The 16,565-nt window shown below is 33.0% G+C and overlaps 1 protein-coding gene across 1 annotated transcript; it reads right to left on the bottom strand.

Moving 5' to 3' along the window:
• Positions 1–1,169: 1,169 nt before the first annotated feature.
• On the bottom strand, positions 1,170–9,161 carry LOC123671926 (tubulin alpha-2 chain-like). The gene is made up of 6 exons (XM_045605822.1): positions 9,010–9,161; positions 6,729–6,939; positions 4,610–5,111; positions 2,659–3,031; positions 2,459–2,568; positions 1,170–1,698 (listed from the first exon to the last, which is right to left on the bottom strand). Exons 1-6 carry the CDS (start codon positions 9,010–9,012, stop codon positions 1,566–1,568), a joined length of 1,332 nt encoding a protein of 443 aa, XP_045461778.1. The 5' UTR covers positions 9,013–9,161; the 3' UTR covers positions 1,170–1,565.
• Between the last annotated feature and the right edge of the window lie 7,404 nt (positions 9,162–16,565).

Raw genomic sequence — 16,565 nt, 5'->3', positions numbered from 1 at the left:
TCCCCATAGGCTTTATTTTTGATATTCCTGTTTGCGTATGCTGAACTTTTTATTTTCCATCAACAGGTTTTCTGCCTATATTTTTCGATGAAACCTATCAAAAATTCATTCATTTTTCACAAGAATTTGGTACGCTACGAAGTTCCGACGGTACCTGATAAATTGCCAGCTGTCTTGATCATCTGAAATCCGACCCGGATACTCAATAAAACAATCTCTTGAGTGGCAGGTTTCGATGGCATCATGGGACGGCAGTCAATGTAAACTAGCTGTCATTTGGACGCAAGCCATTTGGACGCCTGGATTCCAAACGCTCGAAAAAACGCCTCGTGAGTGGCGGGCATTATAGAGTTTGACTACCACACCAGATATCCTCGAATTGTTAGAAATTATAAACTTTCAACATCAGAAACAGATGTGGAGAACAAGGAAAGTGTCAAATGATTCACGTTGTTTCAAGTTCAAATGCCTTTTAGACGTTCCTGGAGAATGCGGCCTATTTCGATTATATTTATCTATTATATCATATCTGAAAATTAAAACGGAAACGAAGGTTTTGTTCGAATTTTTTTTCATTTCTTGTACATCCGGAAGTGCTGGAGCTTCTGAAATATTTCAGCTGAAGAATAAGTACGAACAATATCATTTTCCAAATTAGTTCTCTTGAAACGTCTTATAGGCAATCGAATTTAAAACACCCTGCATAACATTTTCAGAAAGTAATTTACCTTAGCAAACACAAAATCCTAAATACTTTCTAATAAGATGAAAATGATTTGATACCCAAGATAACCCAAGAAGAATAACATGATAATCAAAAATACGATGATTTTGAAATTGGTTCAGGACTTCTTAGCACTCTTCCATTTATGTTCCAATTACGACCTTGGAGACCACAGAACTGTGTTTAGGCTTTTCGAGGTTACCATCATTGACGCATTCGAATGAACAAGCTTTTATTGGTCTTTTCCTAGCCCACAGAAAGGCTCAGGTTCAGCAGGTGTTAATCTTGTGATGCACTCTTTGCAAGTTCATCGGCTTTTTTATTTTCTTCAACTCCACAGTGCCCTGGTACCCATAGTAAAAACACTTTATTGCCTCTGGCAAGTTGCCTTAAGGCGTTACGGCACTTCCAGGTCAACAGTACATTGAACATCAAAACCCATGAGTTTGTTTTAAAATAATGTATTTCATATAGCATTGATTTCACCTGAACACAAAATGAAATTAAAAATTTTTGAAACTTACAAGAACGTCTTTTGGACATTTCAAAGATCAACTGACATGAGATAATATATAAAATATATAAAACAAAATTACTCGAAAGTTGTGGACGGATCTTCGATATTGATAGGTATACTTAATAGATAATTATGATATTGCTGCGTTTCAATACTATTTCATTTTTTTTTTGCGCTCAAGCTTCATAGGGACGAATATTTTCACAAATATCGCATAATAAAATACTAGTGAATATTTTCACAAATATCGTTGAATAAAATAATAATAAATATTTTCAGAAATATCACACAATAAAAATAATAATATAATAAATTGTAAAAGTATCACATTATACTTGAAGATGCGCTCTGGTCAAAATCATATTCCTTCGATATTTCTTCATAATCTTTTTCTAAAGCTGCCAAGTTCTCCCTCGCCTCAGTAAATTCTCCCTCCTCCATTCCTTCTCCCACATACCTGAAAGGCAGAAAATCATGTCACCTAGGATGTTGAGATCAGATAGTTCAGAATGTCATTGATTTTTGTTCAAACATGTCATTTACATATTTCTGGTCGAAGTATATATTCTGTCAATTCTGTGTGAAAAATCACTATTCCTTACGAGTGTGGAAGGTTGCGGAAGGAAGGCATTTGCAAAAAATTTGGTTTTTGCACGTGTTAATGCAAAAGTTGAGTTCATTTATTCCATGCATTCAGAATATTAAATGAGAAACAGGGTGTTCCATTAGAAAAAACAAATGTTTGGTCATTTACACTTTTTGGTACACCGTATGGATTTCCAAACAATTTGGGAATGTAGCTCTAATGGTTCCTAATGATACTGTGTCGAAAGAAATTAAAGGATTTCTTCTCTTAACCGTAATAGAGCATCGCCTCAATGGTGAAACACCTTTAGATTAATCAATTCTTAGTTCTTACATATGTTAATATAACCGCGTATACCTATTGTTGTAAACATATTGGAATCTGTTTTGCTCCTAGTTATTAGCTATATCCTAACAAAATTATCAAATAAAGAAGAAAATGCACAATTGATTTCTTAAAATTTAAACTATGTATACGTTGATAACCGAGTAATTAAACTTAGGAGTAATTTTTCATCATAGGGTAAAATTATTCAACGTATACAAATCAAATATAAAATATTTTTAGTTTTTCATTTCTTCGAGCTTCTCTTAAATATTCAATGTTTTGAAAATTTTGGATACCAACTTACCAATGAACGAATGCTCTCTTATTGTACATAAGGTCGAATTTGTAGTTAATAGCTGACCATGCGTGTGCTATTGAAGTTGTATTAGAAAGTGCTGCTACAGCTCTTGGCGTCTGTGAAACAAATAATCAAGCTTACTTCTCATTCAATACAAATGTCATCTTCAAGAAGTCATTCATATTTCTATGGAATTATTCACTTACTTTGTTTGTATCACCATTAGGTATGACTTCTGGGCGCTGAGTATTGATTCCGACTTTGAAACCAGTGGGAGACCAATCCACGAAATTCACTGATGTTTTGACATTGGAGATGGCCTTATTGACATCTGAGGGAGTTACATCTCCCCTGTATAATAAACAGCACGCCATATATTTTCCACTTTTATTGTCACATTTGACCATCGTATATTCCCCTGAAAAACAGTCTTGGGTGATCTGTGAAGTGCTGAAACTGTTGTGATATCCGTCTTTACTGACGATTGGTGCGTATGATACCAGAGGAAAATGTATTCTAGGAAATGGTATCAAATTTGTCTCGAATTCATTGAGATCAACGTTCAACGATCCAGTAAATCTGAAAAAAAAATTGAATATTATGTAGTTTATTCAATATTAATTTCAAAACATGAGAAGAAATGTTAAGAGGGGTTTATACTATGTGGCATTGTATACGAGATCTGCCAAAGTTTAATTACTTCTCTTCCTCCAGCGTTTTTGAGATCCCACCCCTTTTCAGGATGAGTGAAGCAACCTCAAACTTCTTCTGATTTACCGTCCTTTTCTACAATATATACGACAATTCTAAATACGTTTTTATGTCTTTATTTTTAATTATATGGAAACCACATTTTCAGCCTTTGAAAAGACTTTTTGTATAATATTTTTATCTGAAAATAAATAAGCGAATGTTTCACTGCGTCTATTTAAGGATGTATTGTATTTTGTACGTTGTCATGTAATAAAAATAATTTCTGGATTTCCAGTAAAACAATTACCTACATTATAAAAATATGACAATTTTTGGATAAAACCAAAGTACTTCCGACTTTCCTAGAATAATAAACCTTTTTTACATTTATGCATCAGATAATTGTAAACTGGACACTGTTCAGTATTACCTGTTTATTAAATAGATCTGTTAAATAATTATACATATTTTTTGCTAGATATCAACGAAGATCTAATCCAGTCATCGGTTGCTAGGTTTTTTGAGTGGAGTATTCGAATAAGTATTAACTGAATAATCATTGAATATTTACTTAATATTCATTGAATAATCAGTACAATTTTTATTATTGTCCTCCTGAGACTCGCAGTTGAATTGATTTTCCCAAATAAATTATATGTATAAAAAATTATATAAATGAAATGTATGTGTGTAATATTTGAAAAAATATGAATAGAATTGAATTCGATGTCATAATTCCTAAGAGCATAGACAATATTGAATTATACAACGAGTCACGAGAGTGGTGAAATACGTCGAGTTAAGAGGTTCATATAATCAAAATAAAAATAAAATTTGTAATTTCTTATTAATTAATAGAACTGTAATAAAAAATTTCTTTTGAAAAATTCAATGACATTTCACTGAACTTAACTTTTTTTTTGGCGAACGTCCAATTACGTTACTATGGAAATGATCACAATATGGCGGGACACCACGTCGCCAAGGGTATATTCATTTATCAAAACGCCGTATCCATGAAAAATTCGCGCATTTTATTGGTACATTAAAACATGAGTTTGATCACTGAATATTTACTGAATGTTCATTGAGTAATCAGTGTATATTCAATGAATAATCATTGAATATTCATTGAATAATCAATGAATACTCATTGTATATTCAATGAATATTCAATGTTTAGTTGAATATTCATGATTACTCATAGGGCATGAATATTGGTTTGAATGAATTATTGGAATAAAAAAGGCGAAAAAGTCGCAGCCGTAGTATGAAGGAAAGTTAAAGAAACTAAAAAAAAATCGACAATCATTTTAAGAATGCCTCTTCAATGATCCATGGCGTAGTACTCAACCCTAGTTAAGAACACACTTTCAATTCGAATATAAAATTAAAGTATTAAAGAAAAAAAGAAAATATTGAAATCATATATAAGAAACAATGAACTTAAAGTTGTCGACATACCTCAAGGACGTAGTAGTTGACGAAACGACTTGAGCTATCAACCGATTAAGGTTACAATAATTGGGCCTCTCTATTCCCAGTTTCTTAGAGCATATGTCGAAAGTAGCCTCGTTATCCATAAGGAACGTACACGTTGAAGTATCCAAGTTGGCGTGGGTTGAGAAAACAGAATTATAAGGTTCTACGATGCTAGTTGCAACTTTTGGTGATGGATATACCGAGAATTCGAGTTTGCTAGCCTTTTGGTACTCCTCATTTATTTTGCTAAGGAGAAGAGAGGTGAATCCTGACCCAGTTCCACCTCCGAACGAGCGGAAGATCATGAATCCGCTTAGGCTGTCACATTTCATTGCTACTTTCCTGATCGTGTCCATAGCACGATCTACCACTTCTTTTCCTACAGTATAGTAGCCTCTTGCGTAGTTGTTGGCAGCATCTTCTTTGGAAGCGATCATCTGATCTGGATGGTACATTCCTTTCATAGGGCCCATTTTAATGCTATCTAGGGAATAAAATATTCATTCAGAACTTTTATGACAATTTCTAGGGTTCTTTAATACCTAGCTCTTACTTAGTCATATATCGGTATGAAAATAAAAAATGCGAGGTAGTCGAAATATTGTTTACTATTTTATAGCTGGATTGAAAACACTGCATTTTAAGATTGGTTTATTATTATATTACGAAATATTCTATTATATTGTTATTATATCACAAAATAGTATTAATATCTAGAGGCTGAATTAGGGCATAGACCCTAAAAAAGATGAAGTTCATGTCAATCTCAAAGACCAATAATATAACAGTCAACATGTATCTAGACGGCCAGTGTATAGAACAATAAAGTAAAATTAAATACTTGAAATGCTGGATAAATGACGGTCTATACATTCTAAACCCAGACATCGAAATAAGATTAAGAATAGAGTATGTTAGATCATCATTTGAGCGAATGAAAAGACTTCTAAGTAACGCATCCTTAGACATTTAACTGCGTCATCGAATGGTTAAAAGCGGTATATGCTCTATGCCTGAGCACTCAAGTTGGCAACTCTGAGGCGAATCGAAGCTTTTGAAAAGTAATTCTTCCGCAGAATGCTCAAGATTTCTGGGACAGATAAAATATCCAAGGAGAGGGTGCTAAACAGTGTTGATGTAGATGTAGATACATCTATCGTAGAGGCAGAAAACGGTCTACTTTAGATACGTGTAAAAGGGTGAGAAGTATCAATTGCGCCAATTGATCAAAATTCATTGAAACATGGTCTTTTATATACGACATGAAAATAATTTTACAAATATACTTATTGAAAAGCCTATGCTGATTTGGAAATCACACTAACCGATGGCAAAAAATGTGATATATCCGGACATGACGTGGTTCAAGAAGCTTTAATCCATTATTGAAAGATCTTTAATCAGCAGAGCCAATACAAGTTCTTCGACTTAGATATTTTTGGAATGTATGGAGATAGCTTCGAACCTTGTTAACTATTCTTATAGCTGTCGCCAACTGAGAAAGAAATTTCAGTAATTTGAAACTTACCTACGGTCTTCTCATGTGACAAGAAAGACTGTCCTAACTTGATATTTTGTCCATAGAAAATGCTATTGCCCGAGTGCTACAGCGAGAAAAGTGCATATGTAGGTTATTTTATATATTTCTTATTTCTTCTTCGATAATTTGTGCAAGTAACATAAAATAAATTGATGTTGTCAAACATTCCTTTTTATTATTTTTCGTCTGTAATTTACCAGATCACATATACTTCAACTCGTCAAAAAATGACCTTTTTTATATTTGTCTTAAATGACAGCAGTAATTTGGTTGAGTATACACTCAACCAAATTTGTAATTTGGTTGAGTATACACTCAACCAAATTACTATAATTGGACAGCTTGTGATAAATAGGGCATTGTGAACCATGAACAATGTTTTTGAAGGGCCTAACTGTTAACTCACCATAAAAAAATTGTATAGGACAACCACTGCATTTCATTAAAAGTTCCGGTAGTTTCTCGAAATATTGAATGGGAATCCATATTAGGAAAACTCGAGGAGAAATTGTGAACTAATAGAAATAAGGCCCTGAACAACCTAATATTTCAAGAACTCACCAATTACACTAGGTTCGAGATCTATGAAAATAGCTTTCGGTGAGAATCTACCAGAATCTGTTTCGCTGAAAAACGTAGAACATTTATCATCTTCGGTATGTTCATCTCTTCTACCATCTTTATCAATACCATGTTCTATACTATATAACTCCCAGCAAGAATTTCCTATTTGAATGCCTGCTTGGCCAATATGGAGAGAAATTATATCAGCCTAAAATCAAAAGATAAAATTACTATATTAGCATCATAAACTTCAAAGCAATTGTTTCGTCCATACCATGACTTTGTCAGGTGAGTTTAGCAAAATTGTTTAGTAAAACACAAAACCTTTCTTATTGGCAATGATACATCTTGATATTGTGGATTTCCTATATACCAGAAACAGAAATGAAATCCCATTGGTTAAATAAAAATAGCAAAGAAGCAGTCATTTGAACAATTTCCTATCGAACATCCCTTTGAGGGAAGGCGAGTACAGGGTGGGAAAATTTCGATGTTTCAGAACTGCTTTTGTTTTCGAATTATAAGCGAGAATTGGAAAAATTGCGATATCGAAAAACATTTATATCTCCGCTAATACTGATGATAGAGCTCTGAAATCAAAACATTTTACAGGCACCTTTTTACGTAGAATCGAGTGGCGTGCTCGTCTTTTCAAAAGGGTTTTTAATTACGAAGCTATGATCCAAAGTTATATTTTTTCAAATGAGAACACTAGATTTATGTGCCATTTTTTGAAAGCTTAATTTTTTCTGATTTCAAAAATATATAACATCGTATGGTATCAAAATAACTAACAGAAAATGGTCAAAAACCTTATTTTACCTAAGAGTCTCAATATTTCTATGGTTTCAACTGTTGATGAGCACAGAAAAATTGAGCAGTGTCCTTCTGTCAATCTGATTATTTCTATGCTTTTTACCAATTTCTACAAAATTCGAATCTAGATATATTTTATAAAAATAGTTTCGAAAATATAAATGAACTCGGAGAAAATTTTTTAGGTTGCTTGAACACAGTTTCAAATATTCGTCTATTAGTTCGGTGCGAAATATCGAGAAGATGTGTGGACTGTGCATTGTGCAATTGTTGTCACAATAATAAATTATTATTGTATAGTGACGTCATTTTATATACTTTTTGTCTTTATTATTATTTATTGCTACACCAATTGTACGATCCATGCCGTTGTTTATAAATTGGTTTTTGTTTTTAGCCTGATGAAGGAGCTAATTGGTGTAGCAATAAAGACAAAAAATATATAAAATGACGTCACTATACAATAATAAACTATTATTGTATAGTGACGTCATTTTATCTATTTTTTGTCTTTATTGCTACACCAATTGTAGATATATTTTATAAAAATAGTTTCGAAAATATAAATGAACTCGGAGAAAATTTTTTAGGTTGCTTGAACACAGTTTCAAATATTCGTCTATTAGTTCGGTGCGAAATATCGAGAAGATGTGTGGACTGTGCATTGTGCAATTGTTGTCACAATAATAAATTATTATTGTATAGTGACGTCATTTTATATACTTTTTGTCTTTATTATTATTTATTGCTACACCAATTGTACGATCCATGCCGTTGTTTATAAATTGGTTTTTGTTTTTAGCCTGATGAAGGAGCTAATTGGTGTAGCAATAAAGACAAAAAATATATAAAATGACGTCACTATACAATAATAAACTATTATTGTATAGTGACGTCATTTTATCTATTTTTTGTCTTTATTGCTACACCAATTGTATGATCCATGCCGTTGTTTATAAATTGGTTTTTGTTTTAAGCCTGATGAAGGAGCTAAATGCTCAGAAACGTTGCCATTGAATGAATTGTATACAACTGTTCCTTGTGACTGATATTCCTTACCATTGAATATACCATTATCTTAAGAAGTCTGGATCTTAGAGCCCCCCCGTATCGATAAATTTGTACAGATAAAAGTGGAACTTTACATTTGCTATCATAATTAACGATCTGAATGAATGGAAATGTTTTGCTAAAAGAAAGATGAATAAAAGATTCAGAAATAAATACAACACCAATTAATCTAAATTGAAATCAAAACAAAATTATCTAAGTTCATTAATATTTCACTGATGATTTCAAAATGTTAGTATTTTTTCATTTTCATGACTTATTTTAGTACCTATGCGATTTTCAAATTGATAATAATTTTAATGCAGGATACCCTCAATGAAATGAAATAATTAAAAAAATCTTAATTATTCTTGATAAGTCTAACAAATATTGAATGTACTTGATAACTTACCATTTTTAAAAGATTGCACTAACACTCCAGCAAGCACTTCACATTGAAAACTAGTATTTCAGAAAGAAATCCCACATACATTTATAAGAGATAATCACAAAAAATGTGAAACAAAAAGAACATATTGTCGTAAAAACTAGAAGGATAATCTACAGGTGGATAGATGTTAGATTTATTATTATGGAATATAGATCATCAATCACATTCCAATTTTGATATGAGGGTGAATCAAAGAAGCAAAACCCTTAATCCTTGTATTAATCTGTACCGATAACACTGCAACGGAAAAATTATGGAAAATATTATATAGGGTGTCCGGGAAAATGTGGGAAATCTCTCGGATTCAGATAAAACATAAAAAAATAAGATGACAAGTTCCCATAATTTTTTTTCTAGCAGCTCTCCCTACAGAAGTACGGCCTCCTAAATGACGGCACTGGAAATCCATTTTAGTGGAATAAATTTCAAACTACTTGATATAATTTAAGGAAAATTTGATATGATGAACAGTAGTAAAGATCTTTTAAAATACTGCCCTCAAATTTAAATTAGCTCTTTTAGTTTACCAGGGTAACAAGATGAGAACTTGCCATCTTATTTTTTATGTTTTATCTGAATCCGAGAGATTTCCCACATTTTCGCGGACTCCCTGTATATAACTATTTTAGGGCAAAACTCAATGTATAACAGGGTGTTCCTGAATGCAGGTTTAAACGAAAATAACAGATTGCTAGGTTAATTAAAAAAAAAAGTCTTATAAACATGGTCCCGCAAGCGTTTTGTTCTCGAGATACAGGGTGTGAAAATTTGATTTTTTAATGTTTTTTCTTATAGTACCTTTCCTTCACATGATATTCAGTTTTAATATGGCATATAGATATTCAAATTCGAAGTTTTCATCATGTGTTGCTAATTTTGAATGCAAACCTACAGGGTGATAATTTTTTTGGAACAGTATCCGTTTCGTTCCTTCAGAACTTTTTTTGTATTTTAGAAAATTATAGACTGAAACTTTGGTTCAGTACTAAACTTTTTGCTTTCTCGTAGTTTTGTCTGTATCTGCTACCGATTTCGAAAAAAAATTCAAATAATTCTTAGGAAAATCCAAATTATTATAAAGATTCAGCTGTCTTGAATGAATTAATCATAAGTTTTAGTACTTAATCGTATTTTCCCTATCTATAGCGAAGATTGATGAAGATTCGACAAACTGGTCTAATCATAACAAAAAAGTTGGACTGTATCAGGATTCACGAAAAAAAAGCATTTGCGGGGCCCATGTTATGAGACTTATAACCGAATTGATTTTTGTGGAGAATCCTTTTTTTCTCTAGATACTCAGTTAACCTTACTTTCAGACAGGTGACAGGTCTCGAATATTTTAGCGAATGTGGTAATCAAACTTATCGGTCGGTAGTTGGAGATAACATCTCTAGCACATGTTTAGAAGACTGGGACTACTATTGACTTCTTCAGGTCTTGAGGAATTTTTCCAGAAGTAAGTATTGAATTGAACACGTATTTTAAAGGTTTAATTATATACAGGGTCTCCCGTAAAGCCCACGTCAAACCGAGGGAGAATGTAGATCAACGGATAACCCACCTGCTATGACAAAATTCCCATTTTAAATGTCTTACCGTCTTCGAGATATTTTTTTTTGAAAATAATAAATTTTTGCCCCTTTCAATAGTTTTGCCCTTACGTTTGGTACAATTTTACATCTTTCTGGTTAATTTTTTCTGTAAAATATTGCTGAAGAATGATTTTAACGTTTACATTAAAAACATCCTCCGAAAATTTTAAAGCGGGGCTATGAGACATATTTTTATTGGAAATTTTGGTAGTGGATTATTTTGTTCATGAAGTTTAGCCCATCGTAGTGGAAAAAAAATGTATCGAGCTACTGCTGCACATTACACCAATCAATTGTCTATTTTATAGTGATTTCAAAGAGGTGTCACACAAGTCATTTGTTATTCAAAGAAAAAAGGTATGGCTGTTTTTATCCAAATGGGTACGTTTCTGACATAATCAAGTTTGTCAATTCTGTTGAGATATCTTCAATGTTGCATTACTTAGTGAACAATGCAATCGTTTACGTGAAAAAATATTACTCGCATAATTATTCACCTCAACGAAATTCATTTTTGCCGGAAAATTTTGGAAAACATCATGCAGATCCAGATTTTTTTAATAAGATCATTTGGAGCGACGAGTCTTCCTGTACCAAGGATGGGTACATGAAGATCTAAATCCTCTGGACTTTTAATATTGGGGCTGCATAAAAGACAAAGTACACGCAACACCCATACGTAATGAAGCCGAATTGCGGATGCGTTCCCTCAATTAGGCTTCATCAAGTGTGGGTGTTGCGTATACATTGTCTTTTAGGCAGCCCCAATAATAAAAGTCCATAGGATTTAGGTCAGGTGAACGAGGAGGCCACAAAATTTGAACTTCTCTTCCAATCCACCGCACCGGTGGGGCTAAGTTCTATTCAAATGTGCGAACTTCGAGTCCGTAATGTGCTGGGCATCCATCATGTTGAAACCACAGACTACGTCGCAGCGCCAGTGGCACATCTTCCAATAAAATGGGCAGCTGGTTGGTTAAAAATTTCAAATAATTGTTTGCGTTCAGTGATGTCGGCAGTTCGATCGGGCCCAAAATTGCACCATTAAATATTCCAGTCCATAAATTGATCTTGAATCGATATTGTGATCTATCTTTTCTCACCTCGGATTTATGATATTCCAGCTATACCCATCCTTGGTACAGGAAGACTCGTCGCTCCAAATGATCTTATTAAAAAAATCTGGATCTGCGTGATGTTTTCCAAAATTTGCCGGCAAAATTGAATTTCATTGAGGTGAATAATTATGCGAGTAATATTTTCGCACGTAAAAAATTGCCATTGTTCACTAAGTAATGCAACATCGAAGATTTCTTAACAGAATTGACAAACTTGATTTTGTCAGAAACGTACCCATTTGGATAAAAACAGCGGTATCTTTTTTCTTTGAATAACAAATGACTTGTGTGATACCTCTTTGAAATCACTCTAAAATAGACAATTTATTGGTGTAATGTGCAACAGTAGCCCGGTACATTTTTTTCCACTACGATGGGCTAAACTTCATGAACAAAATAATCCACTACCAAAATTTCCAATAAAAATATTTCTCATAGCCCCCCTTTAAAATTTTCGAAGGATGTTTTCAATGTAAACGTTGAAATCATTCTTCAGCAATATTTTACAGAAAAAATTAACCAGAAAGATGTAAAATTGTACCAACCGTAAGGGCGAAACTATTGAAAGGGGCAAAAATTCATTATTTTAAACAAAAAAAATATCTCGAAAACGGTAAAAAAAATCCTTTGATCTACATTCTCCCTCGGTTTGACGTGGTTTTTACGGGACACCCTGTATAAATGACAGCTTTTGATGAGTTTTGAACTAATGCGATCAAATCCAGGAGAACAATCATTTCTTAATATACGAATATAGGTAATAAGTTTGTTCACTTTACGTTCACCGGTTTCATGAAAATAGAATATTCCAAGTGGGGATATATGTTTTTTTTAATACTGTGATTTATTTAGGGCATTCACCTGAAAGCATATTCTCATTCTGAGTTACCAAAATATCTAAAAACAATCAACAAACAACAAATGGAGAAACGCATCCTCCTCTTTACAAAATTTACTAACCTTCTGAGCTCATCACGTTGCGCCGACCCTGTTTACACCGGATTTATTCTTTAATTCGCTGATAAATTTGAACATGATTGTAACGCAGGTCATTAAGCTGTACCACTAATATGCAGATTCCGTTTTTATTCTATACTTACAACTTACAGATGGTGCTTTATCCACATATACCTCAGAAGATCCACAATTTACGATACATATACCTACCAAACCTACTAGACCGATAACCAATAAAGACATTTTGGGATTCATGGGTGAAATAAGAGAATTGAGTGCTCTGTAGCCGCACCGCACTCAAAGAGAGAGTGTATGTTTATTTAAACATACATACATAAGTATATCTATCTAAGTTATAAGTATACTCTGTATACCGACCCCCAAACAATGGGTTAGAAGAAGTTGATATAAAAACATTTTTCCGAAAAAAAAACCTACTACTGCGGGAGACTTAAATGCATAGCATCCTGACTGGCATAGCAGGAGAACTAATCCTCATGAAAATAAACTGAGAGCTATAGCAGACAAATGTAATATGTTAGTCCTAGGCCCAGAATATCACACTCATATCAATAAAACCATAGTTACGAAGGATGTATTGGATATAACGTTATTGAAAAATGTAGCAGCGAATTATAAAATAGAAACCAAGATCGATCTCTCATCGGATCATAGCCCAGTGATCTTGACAGTATAAATTGGAACAGACAGACTTCCCACGAACCGAAAATCAATTAATTGGGTAAAATTCAAAGAAATCTTTTAAAAAATAAGTGTGAAGATAGAAAACAAGGAACACTTAGACGAAGCAATGGAGGATCTAGAAAAAAAAATAACCGAATCTAAAGTACAGTACCCTAAGATCAAAAGAATACCGAAAAAGAGTCAGCTACCTTGAAACGTGAGAATATTGTTAGAGAAAAAGAAAAAGGCGAAGAAACAGTATAGACGCACATTGTACCCCGGTGACAAAACTATACTGAATAAATTGATCAACGAAGTGAAAAACAAACTCAGGCAATTGTTAAACAAAGACTGGGATAAGAAGCTAGAGGATCTAGATACGGAAGATCAATCACTGTGGAAAATGATGACAGCACTAACTCGAAGGAAAACGAAAGCGAAGAAACCAAAACTGAAGAAGGGTAATTAGCTATTATAAATGAAGAAAACACAGAAATGTTTTCAGAATCACTGGAACATCAATTTAAGCCGAATCCTGAATCAACGACGACCAATTCAACCAATCATTTGAAATACATGGAAATATAACACACAATGAAATGGAAGTAGATCCAAAAAGAAAAATTATCAGAACATTGAAAAATAGAAAAGTAACAGGAATAGACGGAATACAAAATCAAGCACTTAAAAACTCAACAGAAGAAGATTGAGATGAAATTGTTAAATAGCTAGATTCGTACTGAAAAGAAGATATTATCCAAACAAATGTAAAATGGTAAAACATGTTTGTTTAATTACACCATATGAGGCAAAGAGGGGTAGTCGACAGAGGCAAAGTAGGGAACGTTAACTTGAACCCCACAATGTCCTATACTCATCGTACGTATAGTTGGTTTCATGAAACCCCTGAGCGGCCTCAGCACCTAATATCTACAGCAATGAAGTCAGGAAATGGTTGCGATCACATTCAGATCAATTGGTCAATTTCAGACTACCAGTTTATTTGGAGTTTATTGCTGCTGACAACATGACAACTGCATTATTTTCCTTTAGATCTACAGGACCTTTCGAACCAAACATCTTCACGGATGCAGATTTTGCTTCAGCCGAAATGACCAATAATCCAGAAAATCCAATAGCAGCGATGCAATTAAAAGCAAACTACTCCCGATCCAACTCTTCGCAACCTGGATGTTCAGGAATAAATAATAATGAGAAGAAGGAGAAATGAGAATGAGAAAGGAGGTACGACATCCAAAGAACTTCTGAACCGCTTCTTTCTCCAATGAAGCACTCTGCAATCTAGATATTCAGGAATTATTGATACAATACTTAAAATATTTGCCGTTGGGGTCTAAAGCCATAATACCCTTACCTAATATCGTATCGTACTCACAAACATCGTAACGTAAATGCAGAGAAACAGCGATAATTACGGAGTAGCCTCACAAAAATGAATTAGTTGAATAACAAAAGGAAACTTGACTGCAAAAGAGGAATACGAAGTGTTCAGAAGGTAAATTCGATAAATTAAAACAAAGAAAATAAAAAATTCGAAGCAATTTCAAGGCAAATAGAAAATGTATCTTCTGACGATGACGAAGATGATGAATGTCTGTATTGTGGGTACCTATGGTCTCAGTCTAATGAAGGGTGGATTAGGTGAAGAAAATGCAATCGTTGCCCGTTGGGCACATAGCTCCTGTGATGAAGATGATGAAGTTACGTATAATTGTAAATTAGAATATATTTTGTGTTTCATATTTTTCAGTTCATTTTTAAGATCAATAGAAATATTTTTCCAATCTGTTAGATTTTTTCATTTAAAAACTGATATCCCACATTGCCCCACTAAGTACTCTATTTTTCCCCCTATGTCGGGCATAACGGGGTAAATTAATTTCAACGAAAATGTTTCTTTTATTCGATTATTTATTGATGTAGCAATGAAACATCATAGCACATAAGGAGCAACACATCAAGTTAGCGATGTAAACTATTGAAACATTTTTTTATTACCGAATTATTTTCCTATTATGCAACTAGCTAGTAAATGAGAAATTTTTATGGAAAAGTACGAATCAATTTGATATTTCAAATTACTTATTCAATAAAATTTCTATACAGGTTATTCCAGAATTGGATTCATTTGATAATTTTGAGAAAAAAAGTTATATAAACATGTGCCCGTAAACGCTTTATTTTCGAAATACAGTCCTTCTAGTCCTATTTTGTTTTTGTGATGATTATAATACCAGTTTATCGAAACTTTAGTAATCTTAATCTAAATCGCTACAGATTGGGTAAAAGTGTATCAAAACTAATAATTTATTCATCACAGCTTATAACTGGATCGTTATAATGATTTGTATTTTCCTGATGATTACTAAAGAATGATCGAAAATTTTTTCTGGAAATCGGTAGCAGAGTTTTTTTTTATATTTTTCTGAAAAAGCAGTAGTCACTAAAAAAGGTTCTGGAGGAAAACAGCAGGCACTGTTCCAGAAAGAATACAAGCCTTTAGATTTGTATTCAAAATTAGCACAATACATAATGAAAACTTTAAATTGGAATATCTATGCCAAATTTCAATTTCATTTCAATCAATCATTTTGGAGAAGTAATGTAATGAAAACCTTCTTGTTCAGACTAATTTACAAAATGCCAAACTGACAACTAACATGAAGTAACAGCAGCAACGACAATATAGATTTCCGTTTTCACAATTTTCATCAATTTCAATTTGTTTTTTATTATTTTTTTAACAAATAGAAAAAATCTGGTACGCAAAACATTACGAAATGAAATTTTGTGTTACTTGTGAGCTTTTGCGGAACTCACTACTTTCGTTCCACAAAAATCTCACAGGTTACACAAAATGAGGCTTAGGATTTCGTAACTGATGGCATAAATAGTTATTTCTGATTAATTTTCCATATACATTATTGTAAACTCTCCAAAACTTTTCGCATTTTCTCAGAAATTTTCTATTGGATAATTGCAAAATCTGAACATCTTAGGAATAGCATACACATCATTGAGCTTCATTGATATTCGAGACGGTAACTTCACTATTTATTCAGACATTGTGCATTTGACAATGCCCATGAAATTTCTTTTATTATCAGTGATGGCAGAAATCCTGATTAGATTTTTCACTTTT

Source organism: Harmonia axyridis, chromosome 2 (assembly GCF_914767665.1).
Source record: "Harmonia axyridis chromosome 2, icHarAxyr1.1, whole genome shotgun sequence".
NCBI lineage: Eukaryota > Metazoa > Arthropoda > Insecta > Coleoptera > Coccinellidae > Harmonia > Harmonia axyridis.
This window is presented reverse-complemented; position numbering and strand designations above follow the sequence as displayed.